At 38.2% G+C, this 19,167-nt stretch overlaps 1 protein-coding gene across 4 annotated transcripts; it reads right to left on the reverse strand.

Moving 5' to 3' along the window:
• Positions 1–730: 730 nt before the first annotated feature.
• LOC106052069 (zinc finger protein 664-like) lies at positions 731–17,287 on the reverse strand. Of its 4 annotated transcripts, none has more exons than XM_056040414.1 (3): positions 17,167–17,287; positions 5,223–5,647; positions 731–3,495 (listed from the first exon to the last, which is right to left on the reverse strand). In XM_056040414.1, the coding sequence occupies exons 2-3, from the start codon at positions 5,601–5,603 to the stop codon at positions 2,473–2,475; spliced, it is 1,404 nt and encodes a 467-aa protein (XP_055896389.1). In that variant the 5' UTR covers positions 5,604–5,647; positions 17,167–17,287; the 3' UTR covers positions 731–2,472. The 4 variants fall into 4 exon arrangements, with proteins under 4 accessions (XP_055896389.1, XP_055896391.1, XP_055896390.1 ...); XM_056040416.1 differs by having other exon boundaries at positions 17,079–17,169; XM_056040415.1 differs by lacking the exon at positions 17,167–17,287 and adding an exon at positions 16,867–17,160.
• Between the last annotated feature and the right edge of the window lie 1,880 nt (positions 17,288–19,167).

Here is a 19,167-nt window from a genome sequence, read left to right on the forward strand (position 1 = left end):
TTTTAAATTGACTTAAACATTAAAATGTTTGTTAAAATAGGCCTTCTACATGATTGTATTTTTAAAATGAAAACATTTTATGTGTTTGCGGTTGTATTTAACATTAAATTTATAATTAAACTCATTAATTGTCCGTTCCTAATTACTGTATATTATATATCTTCTCTTTAGGTAAGGGGTTCTCAACCTGTGGGTCGCGACCCCTTTGGGGGTCGATTGACGATTAGCCAGGGGTCGCCTAAGACCATAGAAAATATGGATTGTTATTGTCTACTCTTCTATTGCTGTGTGTGTGTGAAAAGGGGGGGGGGTCAAGGCAAAGTGAAGAATTGTAAAAAGGGGTCGCCGAGCTTAAAAGGTTGAGAACCGCTGCTTTAGGTGAAGAAATAACTTGTCATTTAGAAAATAATTTTAACTGAATCTCAAAATTTCTACATAATTGCATCACAATTTGTGCAAACAAATGTCGGGGGGGGGGGGGGGGGGGCTGCAGCAACTTTGAAGGCCAGTTCATAGTATGCATTCAAATTTTCAAGGCTTAAAAATGATTTTACTAGCAGACTACAAAAAACCTTGGTTTTATTTAAACATCTATCAGGCCAGACATGGTTTAATGATTGTAAAAAAAAGTCATTATTGTCTTCACATTGATGACACCAAGGCCAAAATTTACTTAAGCTTTTGTATCCACTGAGACTCTGAATTATTGATACACTGATAAAACACAATATCAATTTGTATAATTTATTGCTGGTTTAGTCAAGCTTTTATTATAAGTTTTGAATAGATCTACTTTTTTTTTTTTACCATTCAATATAAGTAGCATTTTAAACAGCCTCATTTTCATGAATATTTTTATCATCAACACAATATCCAGTATATGATGCTCATGCAGCTTTCTTAATTGGGAAGCGTGGTCGAGAGTCAAGTGCGCTTGAACTTGGCTTGGCTACCTAGAAGGGGGCTCGAGGTTCGACACCCGACTCAGGCAGAGTTGTGTTTACTGAGCGCCTAAAGGCAGCATGGAAAACCAACTCCTAGATACCCCCTCCCCCCTACTGGCCCACAAATGAAATTGGACCAAAGCGCTCTGAGCATGCTATAAGCATGAAAGTAGCGCTATATAAAAGCTATAAATATACATATATATAATATATATATATTAATTAGTCTAATATAATTACAAAAATGACTTAATATAAAAGATATTTAGCAATACATATACTATTGAACATCTCTGAATTGTATGCATAACATAAAGACATGCTGCATAAAATGAAGCTATAGAATGAATGGTTATTGTATCCAAAATAGCATATATAATAAATAAATACAGTAATTTGTAACACGTAGATACATTGCACAAAATAACTTAAATGAATATTTAAATGTTTATTACAAGAAGAATAGTCAACATACTAAATATTTTAAAATACTGGTACAAGAAACACAAGTATTAGCATATTTACTAATTACTTTTAATGATATCAGCCAGCAAAATAAATAAAAACAATAAATCACAATAAAGTTGTGACAAAGACAAAGAGCACGTAAACAATGTACAGTTTATGGAGAATAAAAAAGGAGACTATGAACAAAACTATGACTCATTGAAATACAAATATTGATTCCTTCCATATGCGTTGAGATATGGGACTAATCAGCAGTTCAGTTCTGCTGAGCAATCCTGGTCAGTTTACTCTAGCAGTCCTACGTATAGACATCTTTGTAGAGTGTTTTAACAAAGCTTATATGAACTCACTCTGTCTACTCTGTTTGGTAAAAAGTTTGAACACATTTCACAGGACACCAGATCAAGTTGAAACTTTGCACAATTATTTATTGAATCAACAAAAAAAAAACAACAACAAACAATTATTGTTTTGCTTAATATTGAAAAAGGAAAATAACTTCTACATTATTCATTTCACTGTAGGTTTAAATTTCTTACCCTTAGATCAGCTTTTTTTTTTAAAAAAAAAAAAAAAAAAAGATTTTAAAAATATTTTAATTGTTTGTGTTTGGATTGCTGCCTGTTGTGTTTTATGTGCACTAGACTGTTGTTTGAGGTCAAAATGGTCACAGGTTTGAACTCACTACCACCCCCTACCATTCAGCAAATCTGAAGGAACATTTAAAACACCAGTACGTAAACAAAAAACTTGTGTATACGTATAACTTGGCTCCATACTTTTATGGAGGACCTTAGAGCAGTTGACCATTGCGAATCATAGATTAGATCTGCCAGTTACAGATCTTGATAAAGAGAGCTTGCCACCAAATGGCTTAGGAGGATCTAAGTCTATGTAAAAAAGTAAATCCCTTTTGATATATTTCATCTTTAAAAGGCTAATGCACAAAGTACCATTAAAATGGTTTCTCATCAATTATGAACTCATCTGCTTGGTGAGTCTTCAATGTTGAAGATTTAAAAATTTATTAAAACATATTGGACATTAAACTGGGTTTTTTTTATCGTTTATGGACAGATTGGTGAGTTTTTAAATTTGAAGATTGAGTAAATTCTTTCAAACATATTTTACATTGAAATGGTTTTTCACCAGTATGTAGCTTTTGGTGAGTTTTTAAATTTGCAGACTGAGAAAATTCTTTAAGACATATGTCACATTTAAATGGCTTTTCACCGGTATGAATATTTAAGTGAGTTTTTAGTCTGTCAGATTTAGAAAATTCTTTTAAACATATTTCACATTTAAATAGTTTTTCCCCAGTGTGAATTTTTTTGTGAGTTATCAAATTGGAAAGATGAGAAAATTCTTTTAGACATATTTCACATTTGAATGATTTATCACCAGTATGAACCGCGAGGTGAGCTCTCATTGCAGCAGACTGAGTAAATGCTTTTAGACATATTTCACATTTAAATGGCTTTTCACCAGTATGAACCGCAAGGTGAGTTTTCAAATTCGCAGCATGAGAAAATTCTTTCAGACATATTTCACATTTAAATGGTTTTTCCCCAGTGTGAACCTTCTGATGATATTTATATGCTGAAGTATGAGAAAATTCTTTCAGACAAATTTCACATTTAAATGGTTTTTCACCAGTGTGAACCTTTTGGTGAGTTTTCAATGTTGCAGAATGAGCAAATTCTTTGAGACAAATTTGACATTTGAATCGTTTTTCACCAGTATGTATCACTTGGTGTGATTTCAAATGTGCAGACTGAGAAAATTCTTTTAGACATACTTCACATTTAAATGGTTTCTCACCAGTGTGAACCTTCTGATGATATTTTAGTGCCGAAGCATGAGAAAATTCTTTAAGACATTCGTGACATTTAAATGGTTTGTCATCTGAATGAATTAACTGATGTTTTTTTAAATTCTGAAGTTTAGCAAATTTCTTATGGCATATGTGACACTGATGTTGGTTTTCAGCTTTAGAATGGTTTCCAATATCATCATCTTCTATGTCATCAGTGGAGACACTTTTTTCTGAAGTCATTTTCTTTTCTTCCTCAATGGTCTCTTCCTGTAAAAAAAAATATTCATGACAAAATGCTGAATAATATTTTGTGCAGAAATAGGAAACAGCCTTTCTATGTAGCAAAAATTCTGAAACACTTACATAATCATAATAATATAAATCCTCTCAAAAATTGATTTATCAAGGGTTAAAAGTTCCCCTTTCAGACCTTGCAATCTAGAGGGCATATGATGTAAAGGTCATCAGTTTGTATAGCCGGTAGTCTACAACATATATGTGGACAGCACAAAATCAACTGCATTTACTTTACCCATTTAAATCAGGTACCCATTAGAGTTGGGTGGACTTGGGGATCATAAAAATTCTGAAATAATAAAATAGTCTGCACCAAGATTTGAACCTGGAACCAATTGGTTCAAAAGCCAACACTCTGCCACAAAATCTTATCAAGGGTGTGTTTGGGCAAATGCAACCATTGCTAGTTATCGTAAGCTAGATTTCTATAATAGAATAACTCAACAAGCAACACATGTATTATACAACATTACAAAAGTAACTCCTTGCTAAGGGAGATTAATTCTAAATACTGAAGACATACACAAAATGGTAACATTGACTACATTTTTTTCACTCTTTCTTTCTTTCATTCATCATTCTGAAAACATGTAAAACAAAAAAATCAATCAAGAAACAAAATAGTAGAAACCATAAAATATAATACACACGGCAATGCATCTATGTCTGTAAACAGTGTGGCTAGTAGTATTCTTGGTTAAGCAAATCGAAAGCACCAAGAATGGTTTGACGAAACAATGTACAAATTGAAGAGCTGTTAAAACACAAGCAACACTGCCACAAGGTCTATCCAGCTTGGCCCCAAATCAGAGAACACTATATACAAGTCAAGAGAGAGCTTCAGCATATTCTTTCTGATAAGGAGGAAATACTTATTTACTGGGCAGAACAGTTTTGCACTGTCTTCTAGCTGATCAACTTACTTACTTAGACTCTCAAGCATCATTCAGAGCCTCAACATCTAACCTACTTACTTAGACTTAGATCCTCCTACACCATTCAGAGCCTTTGGGCTCACTGGCAATGTCAGAAGCCTCTTACCTCTAATCTATGATTAGCAATGGTCTGATAAAGAAATAGCTACGACTCTTTCTTATATAAATCATAAACCTTTTCTCATTATGTTTTGTTCTTTCTAGTAGCCATAATTAAAGACTTTAAATAGAATCAACACACTTTTGCTATGTATAACACAATATGTGACGTCAAAACTATATTCACTCTATCTCCAACCTGTGCAATGAACACAATTCTTAGAAACTATGACGCCAATATGAGGCTGGGTAGCATAGTCCAGGACATTCTGAATTGTTCAAAAAGTTGATAATGTTGCAGACTCCTCTCGAAAAAATGGTATAGTATACATTTTATTAGGATGAAACCACATCTCTAATTAGAAATAATGTAACTTTTTATTTTAATGTCATTTTACTTTGTAACATGAATTGATAATTTTTTTAAAATATTTTTTTTGTCTCTTAATAAATAAATTGACCAGTTGCGACGCCCCCTTTTTTTAGTCAGGTTGTCAACTAGGGAGGCACACCCTACAGTTTGAGAAACACTGCAGTTATTAGTGACATACTCCTCTTTTTAAAAAATGAAAGGAAGAATAGCAATCTAATTTCACCGTCTAGTCATGCCAAAAATTTAAAAAATCTGAAGCTGCAAACTATCATATTTATATAATAGATTACCTGGAGTTCTTGTTTCACATCAGAAGTTTCGGCAACATTATCTGATTGCTGTGTATACAAGTCTGATTCATCTTCATCTATCTTCTCAATTTTGGGTTCCACATAAGAAGTTTCAGCAACATTTTCTGAGTGCTGTGTATACAAGTCTGATTCATCTTCATCTATCTTCTCAATTTTGGGTTCCACATAAGAAGTTTCAGCAGCATTTTCTGATTGCTGTGTATTCAAGTCTGATTCCTCTTCATCTATCTTCTCACTTTTTATCTCTGGCATTTTGAAGTCTTGTTCTTCACATGGTTGTGTTAACAAATCTGGGTCTTCCTTTTCCTTCTTCACTTTGTTTAGATCAAGAGTTAAGTCATTCTCTGTATCAGCCATCATGGACAGTTAATGGATGTATGTCTAAATGTTTGTTAATAGAACTTCTGTAAAATATATAAAATAAAATTAATTAATTGATTAAATTAACAAGAAAAACAAAAAAAAAAAAGAAAGAAAAAAAGAGAGAGAGAGAGAGATAAATGCTCTCATCTTATCGTATATAATACAGATGTTACTTCAAAAATAAGATGATTACGCCCTACACGTCATGCATATTAACCAACAACCTAAATTCTGCCAAGTCACTGGTTTTCCTGGCTAGCTCAGGCAACCCATTCTATGCTCTAATAGGGCTAGGGAAGAAGGAGCATTTGTACAAATTTGTCCTAGCATATGTCCGCTAAATGAAAGGTTGTTGCATGCTAAAGTTAAAACTAACATTCACTATGCGATGAGTTACTTTCGGTAATTTCAATTCTTCCATGTGCTCCTTGTTTAGACCATACACCTTTCTCAGTCGTTCATGTTGTCTGTATGTTTGGCAAGCTTGTTGAAGTAATTAAGTAATTAGTAGTCCTATCCTTTTTTTTTTGATGACTCGGTTCGAAAACAAGCAGCATTGATGCTGTCTCAGGGTATAAACCCGAGACCATTCTAATGACTTTCCAGTGCACATACCAGACGACAAAGCATTGATTCAAGTGAAAGACACTATTCCACGATGAATGTAATTATTGCTATATATATCTTAAAATTTGTGTTATAAACCTCCTCCTAAATTCAGTCACGATAAGGAGCTAAAAAGTCAACATCTTTAACGTTTCTCTAATTAACAGAATATGATGCTTCTTTTTCTTCTTTAATATCTAATTTGAAGTCTAAATCTAGATTTCTGGTAATAGAAAAATGAGAACAAAAATATATGCTTACTTTACGCCACTGATCAATATGGGGATTCCATGACAGTTTTTCATTATTATAACACCTAGGTATTTTGTGTTATTAGTCTGTGTTACTGGTTTACCATGAATAAGATAAGTGGAATTAATTTGATTTAGTTTTTTTGTTACTCTTAATAGCTGACATTTTTCTGGGTGGAAAGACATGCTCCAATTTGATTACCATTTCTGTAATTCATCTATTTCTCTTTGTAAAATTTCTGTATCTTGTGTTGTTTTTATTGTTCTATGTATTATGAAATCGTCTGCAAATAAGCTGATGCAATTTGGTAACAAATCATTTATAAATGTGAATTAAAAATAGTAGTGGACCTAAGACTGTTCCTTTAGGTACACCTGAGTTTACTGTTATTGGTGTTGATATATAGAGTTATTTATTATTGCAGTTTGTTCTCTCCTTATCAGAAAATCTTTAATCCTATATGATGCAATGGACCATCAATGCCAAAAACATTTAAATTTTTTAAGCAATCTATGGTGGCTCCCCCCAAACACATTCCCTCTCCTCCCCCCCCCCCACATCCCCCTTTTAAAAACTTGCTTTTGTTTCTATTACATTTAATTGGCATGGCACACTTTACTTTTTGCCCGTGGCTATCATCAGCTATGGTAGGATCACAGTAAAAATCACAATAAGAAAATAAGTAGGAATCATCAGACGCTCTTACTGAGTCTTAGTCAAACTCAGAGCTAGTATTCAATTAGTAATTATTAGTTATAATTTAGTACCTATTCTAGATCTAGTATGATTAGTGGTGTAATCATAATAATTTGATATATAATAACATTATAAATATATACTTTTATAAATATAGCTATGCAGCTATGTAGATAGCCAATCTAGATCTTGACTTAGAATTTTACAATACTACAAAAAATGAAACAATGATTTGAATTTTTTTACAGTAGACTCTATAATCATGACAAAAATTATTAGAATTAGAAACAACACTCAACCCACTGCAAATACTTCAAATAGATTAACAGCGTCAATATTTACAAACTGCAACTGTTGCCAGATTGGCTTGGTTGGTTACCGATAAATTAGATATATACCACTCAAACCAAAAAATAAAATTAAATGAGTTCTCTTTTGTTGCCAACTATAAAATATAGTTCTGAAAAAGTTCGATAGCGTTTGAAAATGTAGATCTATTTTATTTAAACAACTCATACATTTACTAGATCTAGTGCAAGTTATAGAGCAAATGTAGATTATTTCTAGATCTAACTTTTTTTTGTAATTATTTTTTTGTCTATACTCCTAAGAATTAATAAGTCTTAATAAAATGTTATGGATCTGTCTTTGTGTTTTGTTTTTCTTATTTCTGTTATATGTTACTTCATTGGCACGTAAACGTGTGTATGGTACACTGGTACTGGTATGTTTATTATTAAAATTGGATTTTTAAATTTTTTTTTTGACAAGAGTACAGTATAGAAGACTTGCGCCAACAGTTACTGGCACAAAAATCAATAGTTTCAGATAGATGTAGATAAGACTTATAGGCTAGTAGGCCAATTTAGATCTCAACTTTATTTAATTTAAATCGTAATCAAAATATTACTAAATAGATCTATTTAAAATGTAATCATTAGTCTATATAGATCTAGATGGTATTTAAATTGTTTTTTTCTTTCACACAAACACACACACGCACACAAATCTAAACCTAGGGTGCCATTAGGGGTGAACTTGGGGTCAGGGGACCCAGATGAAACCCTCATAGGGCCAGTAATGGAGCAAATATTGAGAAGCCTGAAAAGGCTACAACTCATGGGCTGCATTTGGGGGGTGAAAATTGGCCCAAACAACAGGGGTCCTAAATGGTGAGTCTGGGCTTAGTAGCTCAGTTAGGGGGCCCAGATAAATTCCGGTTAAAACCCATGAGGAGCCAGTAAGAGGGGCAAACATTGAAGTCCTGACAAAACTGAAGTGGGGACAGTAAGAGGGGCAAACATTGAGGGGTCTGAAAGGGCTAAACACATGTGACCCATTTAGGGATTAATGTTGGCCCGAAAGGGCGCCCTTAGAGGTAAGCCTGGGCTCAGTAAGTTGGCCCAGATGAACAGACATGGGGCCATTAACAGGGGAAAACATTGAGGGGCCTGAAAGGGCTAAAGACATGGGCCCTATTTCGGGGGTTGATCGTCGCTCAAATGGGGGCCCTTAAAGAGCGATTCTGGGCACAATCAGGGGGCAAAGATAAAGCCCTAGTGGAGGCCAGTAAGGGACGAACTTTAAGGGGCCTGAAAGGGCTAAACACAATGGCCCCAATTCACTGGCGGATCCAGGGGAGGGGTCGGGGAAGGAGCAATCGACCCCCCCCCCAGCTCCCCCACCCCTTCGGGAACGAATTTTAGTAAAGAAATCACACAATCTGTGTACGAATTTATTAGTTATGTTAATAATATATACTAATTAATTATTTTTCAACCTGCTTCTAGATAATTTCGCCCCTCCCCCCATTTAGTATGTTGGCTAATCTGGTGGGATGGGGAGGTGGCGATGGCATAAACTTTCGATCTGGGGGGGGGGCGTTCTAATTTATTTGTAGAAATCACAGCTTGGTAACAGAATCAATTAAATATCTATATAATTAAAATTAAAACACCGATCTTTATATTATGTCGTTCCCCTGTTAGCCGATTGGGTGGGGTGGGATGGGGCGAAGACATCCTTTTTTTTAAAGTCTAAGCCCACTAGAGACGTTTGCGAGGCGTTAACTTGATTTGCGACCTTACCGCGCCATTAGCTTTATGACGTTCAATCTTTCTAAGGCTTTTTGTCGTACTTCTTACAAATGATCAGACATAACCAGCTTAGGATCCAGGGCCGTGGGTCCGATTCAAGCGTGGTCCCATCAATTTTTAGATTTATGGCTGCTTGGTGGATGTCTTTTCCCAGTGTGAATAGGGTCTGAACTGGGGTTTTTTAGTACAATTTATTTCCATCTTCCACATACGGGTAAAGAACGAAATCGTGACGAGGTCACGTTGGATTTCCGCCATGAGAGCTGCAGCGGATATCCCGGTCTGCCAGATTAGCAGGTCGTCAGCGAAGAGCAGAGATCAACATTTCAATCGTTCTATCAGATCGTTTATATAGACTAAGAAAAGCGTACATGATAATGATGAGCCTTGTGGTAAACCTTGCTCAAGTGTTCTTTTGCGAGACACGCTAGATCCGTAGCGCGACTGGACTGTCCTGTCTGTTAGGAAGTTTTTTAGTCACCGATACATAGGCTATTTGAGCATACTCCGAGGTTCATTCATTTTAGCAATAATCCTTGTCTCCAAACTCTGTCATAGGCTTAAGATCTAAAAATACTGACAGTGTCAATTCGCCCTTGCGTCTTACCGTACCTCTCGGGAAACCGTCAGCTACTGACTGCATAAACACCATCGCTTGATCATTTGCACTTTTATGTTGCCTGAACCCGCCCTGTTCAAGTGCGATGATTTTACTTTCTTCCAAGTACCACATGAGCCCACATAGTCTTTTGACATAATTTGGAAAAACCCACTTTATAATGCGCTCCGATGCTGAACCGACAAATAGCGCCGACAAAAAACAAACGCGGACAAAATAGCGCCGACATAATTTCCCGACAAAGTAGGGCATACTTAGGCTATATATAATGTGTATAAAAGTACCGGACTTATTTAAGTGAAGGTCCTGAATAGCATTTTTGTTGTGGTCTCTATCTTCTTCAGCATTAGTAGTTCTAAAAGTATGCCATATTTGCAGAGAAAGAGAGTACTTTAACATTTATTTTCCATCACAAAAAATCAGCAGATTATTATAATTCTTGCATAATTTGTGCATATGTTAAATTTAAGAGATTTTTTTCACGCCATTTTTTTGGCGGCGCTATTTTGCTCCCGCTATTTTGTCGGGGAGCCGCCACCGACACATACACGCTCTCATATTTAGGGCCCGTAAATATTTCCGAAAGTGTAAATCAGGGGTGGGCAACCTTTTTGTATCGAGAGCCGCATTAACAAAATTTTGGGAATGGGGGGCCGCATATATATATATATGTATATATATATGTGTGTGTGTGTGTTAGAAAAATACGCTAGTTAACTGTATAATGTCTTTTAATTCATATTTATACTGTATTATACATTCACTTTTCCTTTTTTTTCACATTCTAAATTGAGGAATTACTAGAGTTAGCAATTTCTGAAACCAATTTAACGATTTTTTTTTAAATTTGCTATTGTCTTTTCATATTACAACATTTCACCACAAATGTCCAGTTGTACTTAATGTGAGGAATTTAACTATTTACACTCGTGCGTAATGTTCCTGAATTGTGGAACTAGCTTTCTAATTGTTATACTTGTGACTGCTGTCAAATTATAGTCATTCACCATCGACCTGTGATTACACTTGTTTATTTTCCACAAGAAAAATACTTGTTCACATATGTATGTGTACCAAAATAATTTGTAGGGAAATTTAGAATTATTTTTAATAGATTAGCATTTTTATATGTATATACTGTGGGTACACATAATTTCTGTAGGTATTCGCGGGCCGCATAAAACAATTTGCCCACCCCTGGTGTAAATTCTTTATCAACGTCTAATAGAACAGAACAAATAAATTATATGTCATAGAAACCCAAATCTTTTTTTTTTTTTCGTAGACCCCTTGGAAGTCTTCGTGGACCTCTGGGGTCTATATAGACCACTTTGGAAGTGACTGCTTTAAAAATTGCACCATGGGCGTAGACGGTGGAGGGGGTGAGGTTCAGCCCACCCCCGAAATGAAATCTCCAGTTGGTGGTGGGATTTTGTGACATTATTTGCTTTAATTTTGTATATTTTAGTTAGATTGCTTCGCTGGCAAGGGCGGGGTGTCTACACTCTATACATTAACTCCAGGAAGAACATATTGTAGGGTACAATAAAAATCTTTGGGAAGAATGAAGGGTCATAATGTAATAGGGATTAATTATGGACACCACACACGAATGGCGAAGTGGGGGGGGGGGGGAGAACCCCCGGAAAAAAAAAGCCTGAGTTTGGGCCAACGTTCATCCCCTGAATGGAGCCCGTGTATTTAGCCCTTTCAGGCCCCTCAATGTCTGCCTCCATCACTGGCCTTATGTGGGTTTCATCAGGGTGTTATCTGGGACCTCTGACTGAACACAGACTCACCCTAAGGGCTCCCATTCATCTTCCGAATGGGGCCCATGTGTTAAGCGCTTTAGTCCTCCTCCAAGGTTTGACTCTTACTAACCTTCACTATAGCTTCATCTGGTCCCTTATTGAGCACAAACTCACCTCTCAATGTTTGCCCTCATCCCTGGTCCCACGTGGGTTTTATCAGGGCTTTATCTGGGTCCCCTAATTGAACAAAGACTCATTCCTAACTAGCCCCCATTCATCCTCCAAAAGGTGCCCATATGTTTGCACCCATCACTGGCCCCACGTAGGTTTCCCCAGTGCTTTATCTGGGCCCTCTAAAAGAACATATACTCACCCTAAGGGCCCTCATTCATTCATCCTCCAAACGGCGCCCGCGTTAAGCCCTTTCAGGCACCTTAATGTTTGCCCCCATCACTGGCCCCATGTGGGTTTCATCGGGGTTTTATCTGGGCCCCATAATTGAGCACAGACTCACCCTAAGAGCCCCCATTCATCCTCTAAATGGAGCACATGTGATTAACCCTTTCAGATCACACTAGCCCCATGATGAGTCCATCAAGGCTTCATCTGGGTCCCATAACTGATCCCAGACTCAGCCATAAGGGCGCCCATTTGGGCCAATGTCCATCCCCCAAATGGGCCCCATGTGGTTAGTCCTTTTAGGCCCCTCAACGTTTGCCCTATACTAGCCACATTAGGTTTCCATCAGGGCTTCATCTTGGCCCCCTGATTGCGCCCAGACTCAGCCCTAAGTGCCACCCTTTGGGCCAATGTTCACCTCTGAAATGGGGGCCCATGTGTTTGACCCTTTCAGGCCCCTAAATGTTAGCCCCACACTGGCTTTTGAGGGTTCCATCAGGGCTTCATATGGGCCCCTGAAATGAGCCCAGACTCAGGCCTAAGGGCCCCCATTTGGGCTAATGTTCCCCTCCAAAATGGGGAACCCTTGTGTTTAGCCCTTTCAGGCCCCTCAAAGTTAGCCCCACGAACTGAGACCAGACTTGACCCTTAAGGGCCCTGTTTGGGCTTTCATTAATTGCCCCCAAAGGGCCAAGTATCTTTGGCCCTGTTAGGGCCCACAAGTCCTTCCCCTTACAGGCCTCACACGGGTTTCACAAGGGGATTTTCTGGGCACCCTGATTGATCTCAGACTCAGCCCTATAGGCGCCTGTTCAGGCCAATATTCATCCCCCAAATGGGGGCCATGTGGTTAGTATGAGCTGGTCCAGTTGGGGCCCTTACCTGGCCCAAAATCTTTGCTTCAAATAACAGGGATCCACTCATCCGGTTTATCCGGACTTTATCTGGGCCCTCTAATGAGCCCAAACTCACCCCTAAGGGCTCCCATTCATCTTCCGAATGGTGTCCATGTGTTTAGCGTAGGTTTCATCAGGGCTTTATCTGGGCCCCCTAATTGAGCACAGATTCATCCCTAACGGCCCCCATTCATCCTCCAAATAAGCCCATCTCTTTGCCCCCATCACTGGCCCCACGTAGGTTTCATCAGGGTTTTATCTGGGCCCTCCAATTAAAGACAGTCTCATCCCTAATGGCCCCCATTCATCCTCCAAAAAAGGCCTGTGTTTAGCCCTTTCAGGCCACTCAATGTTTACACTCATCACTGGCCCCTTGTGGGTTTCAGCAGGGTGTTATCTGGACCCCTAATTGAGCACAGACTCACCCATTTATCCTCTAAATGGGGCCCATTTGATTAACTCTTCAGAACACTCAATGTTTGGCCCACACTGGCCCCATGAGGGTTCCCTCAAGGCTTCACCTGGGCCTCCTAACTTAGCCCAGGCACAGCCCGAAGGGCGTCCATTTGGATCAATGTTCATCCCCCAAATGGGGCCCATGTGTTTAGCCCTTACAGGCCCCTTATTGTTTGCCCCATACTAGCCCCAAGAGGGATCATTCAGGGCTTCATCTAGGCCCCCTGATCCTTAATCCTTAAGGTCCCTGTTTGAGCTTTCATTAATTGCCCCCAAAGGGCCAAGTACTTTCCTTTACTGGCCCCATACATGTTTCATAAGGGGATTTACTGGGCCCCCTAACTGAGCCCAGACTTATCCCTTAGGGCCCCCATGAGGATTCTATCAGGGCTTCATCTGGGCCCGTAACTGAGCCCAGACTTATCCCTAAGGGCCCCCATTTGGACTAATGTTCATCCCCCAGATGGGCCCCAAATGGGTTTCATAAGGGGATTTTCTGGGCCCCCTGACTGAGCCCAGATTCAGCCCTAAGGGCGCCCGTTTGGGCCAATGTTCAACCTCCAAATGGTGCCCACGTGGTTAGTCCTTACAGGCCCGTCAACATTTGTCCTATACTAGCCTCATTAGGTTTCCATCAGGGCTTCATCAGGGCCCCCTGATTGCGCCTGTTTGGGCCAACGTTCAACCCCCAAATGAGGCCCATGTGTATAGCCCTTTTACGCCCCTCAGTGTTTGCCCCACAATGGCTCTATGAGGGTTCCAATAGGGTTTCATCTGGGCCCCATAACTGATCCCAGACTCAGCCCTAAGGACGCCCATTTGGGCCAATGTTCATCCCCCAAGTGGGGCCCATGTGGTTAGCCCTTACAGGCCCATCAACGTTTGCCCTATACTAGCCCAATTAGGTTTCCATCGGGGCTTCATCTGGGCCCCCTGATTGCGCCCGTTTGGGCTAACCTTCACCCCCAAATGAGGCCCATGTGTATAGCCCTTTCAGGCCCCTCAGTGTTTGCCCCCAATGGCTCTTGGAGTGTTCCAATAGGGCTTCATCTGGGCACCTGAATTGAGACCAGACTCAGTCATAAGGGCCCCCATTTGGTCTAATGTTCACCTCCGAAATGGGGCCATGTGTTTAGCCCTTTCAGGCCCCTCAATGTGAGCCCTACACTAGTTCTATGAAGGTTCCATCAGGGCTTCTCTGGGCCCCCAAACTGAGCCTAGACTCAGCCCTAAGGATTTCCATTTGGGCTAATGTTCGCCTCCCAAATGGGGCCCATGTGTTTAGCCCTTTCAGGCCCCTAAATGTTAGCCCCACACTGACTCCGTGAGGGTTTCATCAGGGCTTCATCTTAGCCACCAAACTGAGACCAGACTCAGCCCTTAGGGCCCTCATTTGGGGCAATGTTCATCCCCAAATGGGGCCCATGTGGTTAGCCCTTTCATACCCTTAACATTTGCCCCATAATAGCCCCATTAGGGTTTCTATCTGGGCTTTATCTGGGCCCCTTCATTGTGCCAAGACTCGATCCTTAAGGGCCATGTTTGGGCTTTCATTAATTGCCCCCAAAGGGCCAATTATCTTTGGCCTGTTGGTGCCCACAAGTCCTTCCCCTTACAGGCTTCACAAGGGTTTCACAAGGGGATTTTCTGGGCCCCCTGACTGAGCCCAGACTATAGGCGCCTGTTTGGGCCAATGTTCCTCCCCCAAATGGGGCCCATGTGGTTAGTATGAGCTGGACCAGTCGGGGCCCTTACAAGGCCAAAACCTTTGCTACAAAAAAACAGGGATCCACTCATCCAGCGTTGAAAGAAAAAAACGATGCTAAATATTGTCTATTGAGATTTTAATAGGTCCGAAGTCTAAAAGAAATATGATCACAATAATAATGTCCATTTTAAGTAAATGTTGACAGCACCATAGGGGAAATAAAAATATAATGTCGTATTTTATTTATTTCAACATTATTCTAGACAGACATATTAAGAAATGTTGCAGTAGTCCTAGATTTATTTAAATACAATATTGATATCAACATTATTTTATTTCAATGGTAATCAAAATATTACTAAATAGATCTATTTAAAATTTAATCATTAATCTCTATATAGACCAAGATGAAGGTGTATTTAAATTCAGTTCTTATCACACACACATTAACACACACACATAATCTAAACCTATTACCTAGTCATACAGTCATAGTCTATATCAAATACTGCTCTCTTACATCTGTCTAAAATAATGTTTTTCCTCATCTAGATCCACTACCTACTGTACCGGTATGTAATTATTATACTTATAATTTAATGTTGACTTCATTAACATTTGACTAGATAGACGTCCCAGTATGCGTACAGCTATTTAAATTCAGTATTAATCTCAACTTTAACTTAAAAATATTACATGTTGACAGCACATTAAATTTTAATCCAAAAATTCTGCACCTAGACCTAGTCTATATCAAATACAAATGCCACATTTAGATCCACTATTTTTTTCTGCAATTATTGTCATTTAAATGTAATTAATAAGAATATATTTATTAATTATATAATAATATACTATTCTCTCCTCCCCCTATTCAAAACTACTGCTAGTAATAGTTTAGATTCTTAGTTGTTTATTCAATCTACATAGCTATCCGTATTTACGGTCGGTATTTTATATAGGTCTGTGAGCTCTATTATTTCTATTAGTTTATTTTCTCTCTCTTGCTATCCGTGATTAAAGTCGGTATTTAAAAAACAACTAGGTTATTCCCCCTTTTGATAATGCTTTTGGTCTTGATCCTGCTCCTTGACAACGCAGAAAAATGGCCAGGAGTGTAAATACCGACGCTCAATGCGGATATTGCCTAACACTATCTATCACTATGAGTATGATAAAAAAGTTACTAACAAGAAATTGAATAGTAGAATAGATCTAGATTAAATTCTAGATTCTAGTCTATCTACACTATAAGTGACCAGTGAGTATTATAACACTAATTACTACTAGTACTACTGCTAATAATAATAACAACAGTAACACTGCAGTTCACTGCAGTAACACTACAGAAAGTCAAAAAGTGTCTAAACTTCTAAACTGTCTTAGCCTTAGCATGTATTATTGAATACATCGTAATGAAATATGAATTTATAAATGAACTTTCTAGATCTAGATCCATCTTCTTAATAGATTACAGACGTAATACAAGTTGTTATACAAGTCTATCATTCATGTCTATGTTACTATTTTGTTACTTCAAAAGAGAAGATAATTACATCCTACTTAGGCAGGCTACTAGAGTCTAGTCTGTTATAGTTATACTGTAACTATAGTCTATAGTAAATAGTTAGATCTCTAGAATACTCTAGATCTATATTATAGTATATAGTATATACTATAGATAATACTGTTATTTTACTATATCATATATCTAATAGATCTAGATAAAAAAATGAGTAGTATCTACTGACTATACTTATACTATAGTGATAGTCCTATACCTATATTTATACTTCTGATAACTTCAGACTCAGTCTCACTCAAGTCTCAGTGAGAGTCAGTGTGAGACAGTCACACTCACAGTGTATAGACTTTATAGAGTATTAGAGTCTAGATCTAGATCATACTAAAACTAATAATAGTCTCAATAGACCAAATAATTTATAATAGACTCTTCTAGATCTAAATCAACTTTTTTGAAGTAACGACTAACGTAAGATAAGATATTGCGGTAATTCTGCAGGAGTTTAAGGGATATTGCTACAGCGTTGAAATTAAACCTTTCTTTATTTTGCACTTACATTACCGTCAGGCGTCAGTCCGGAACTCGCCCTACACAACCATCGCCATGATTGCCAACTTTTGTTACTTTGTATACTCTAGATCTAGACTCAAGCAGTCACTAGCTGATCTAGTCATGGGCAAACTTATCGGTAGCGGCCCAACAAATTTTAAAGGGCCTATTTTTTTTTTTTTTGTTATCTGAAAAATAGATTCTACACTGACAAATATTTTTGCAAAAGCTTTTCTTATGTCATCTCAACATCTAAATTTAGGTTTCCGGCAATCGTTTACCCAATTTAAGTATAGGCCTATATACATTAATATATTCCTGCACCACCGTAAGGGCAACATTTCCAATGCTTAGACTTACCACGGGTACTTCTGTGACTTCTTGTATCAGAATTTCCGTCTTGGTGAGACTGTACTCTTGACATATAGCTACCAAAGCATTTACTCATCTTTGTAATTCTTCTTGCAAGTGGGAGGTGAGTGCCGAATTGTCGGCGAAAAACAGCTCCCTAATCTCGATACGCCGTCTTTTTGTTTCCACCAGCTTTAGTTGTAGGCCTACTCTTGAATAAGTCTTGAAAATACTTAGCAGTGATTAGTCAGAGCGGTCTCCCTCTGGGTTGTGGCTTCAGTTGTCATGCTTTCCAGCCTGAATGGCTTCTGCAGGTATTTCATCCCCTTCGGGAACTTTCCAAAATCTCAAGCATATCAATGGCTGCTCCCAGTTCCTTTACAGAGTGCGTTTCATTTAATTTATCCAAAGCGGTTGACGATATAGAGCATTTTGATCAGGCAGAGTTCTAAATAATGCTCCTTTTGCAGTGCATGATCACTGATGATCATGACATTTTGACTAGAGAGAGAGGCACACTTGTTGGTCCGAGGTCCAATGGCTTTTTTTTTTTCACACCCTCAAATATTCTGATATTCCTACAGGTCAGCACAAGATTGGCAAAAACTTTCTAAGCATTTCTGGGAATACACGAAACTGACAATGACAACAAAATGCGTATCTATAACGCCTGTTTAGTGAGCATTCTTCTATACGGTAGTGAGTCAACATACAAGCATCTGCAATTGGTTTCAACCAATACAACAGTGGCACACTCTTTTGACAGAGATTATGTTGACTTGGACATATCACCCGCACAGAATTCACACAAAATCTGACAATATAGAGACAGACTGTTCTTGCTGATACGAATCTCGCCAAGTGCAAAACGGATAAGGCTGCTATATAGACAGGACAAAGAAAGCTGGCATATCAGATACCGCTAATTTTAAAACAGGTTGTGTATTCCATGCACAAACTATGTCCAACTTTGCCGCTTCAGAATCAACTTGTTTATTTACGGTACCGGTACATCGGATTCTGTCCGGACTCGAGAAGAAACCAAAAAAAAATAGTTGAGAGCTTTATCGTGTTTAAACAATGTCAGCTTGAAGCGGACTAGTAATGGTAACATTGAATCTAAGTCAATGGGTCAACCCAGGGCATTAACTCAAAAAATACAAAAAAAGTTAATTTATATTAAATTTACAAGTACTCTATTTCTTTGATCTAAAATATTTACATTAAAAAAAATATAGTACCGGGTGTTATTAAGAGGATTTTTATTAAAACTTTGAAAAAAAAGTGTGGGGCCTCCACATACTTAAATCTGTCCCTACAGGTGTCTTATTTAGCAGCAGAAAATACGCGAAAAAAAAAAGTGTAGGGCCTCCACATACGTAAATCTGTCCCTACAGGTGTCTTATTTAGCAGCAGAAAATACGCGAAAAAAAAAAGTGTAGGGCCTCCACATACGTAAATCTGTCCCTACAGGTGTCTTATTTAGCAGCAGAAAATACGCGAAAAAAAAAGTGTAGGGCCTCCACATACGTAAATCTGTCCCTACAGGTGTCTTATTTAGCAGCAGAAAATACGCGAGAAAAAAAAAGTGTAGGACCTCCACATACTTAAATCTGTCCCTACGGGTGTCTTATTTAGCAGCAGAAAATACGCGAGA

Source organism: Biomphalaria glabrata, chromosome 9 (assembly GCF_947242115.1).
Source record: "Biomphalaria glabrata chromosome 9, xgBioGlab47.1, whole genome shotgun sequence".
In the NCBI taxonomy this organism is placed as follows: Eukaryota; Metazoa; Mollusca; class Gastropoda; family Planorbidae; genus Biomphalaria; species Biomphalaria glabrata.

Bases quoted from the DNA above. Each gene is read 5' to 3' on its own strand.
- LOC106052069 (XM_056040414.1), bottom strand. From the start codon at position 5,603: ATGATGGCTGATACAGAGAATGACTTAACTCTTGATCTAAACAAAGTG. The intron at 3,496-5,222 runs GTAATCTATTAT...TTTTTTTTACAG, and splicing joins ATGTGAAACAAGAACTCCAG to GAAGAGACCATTGAGGAAGA.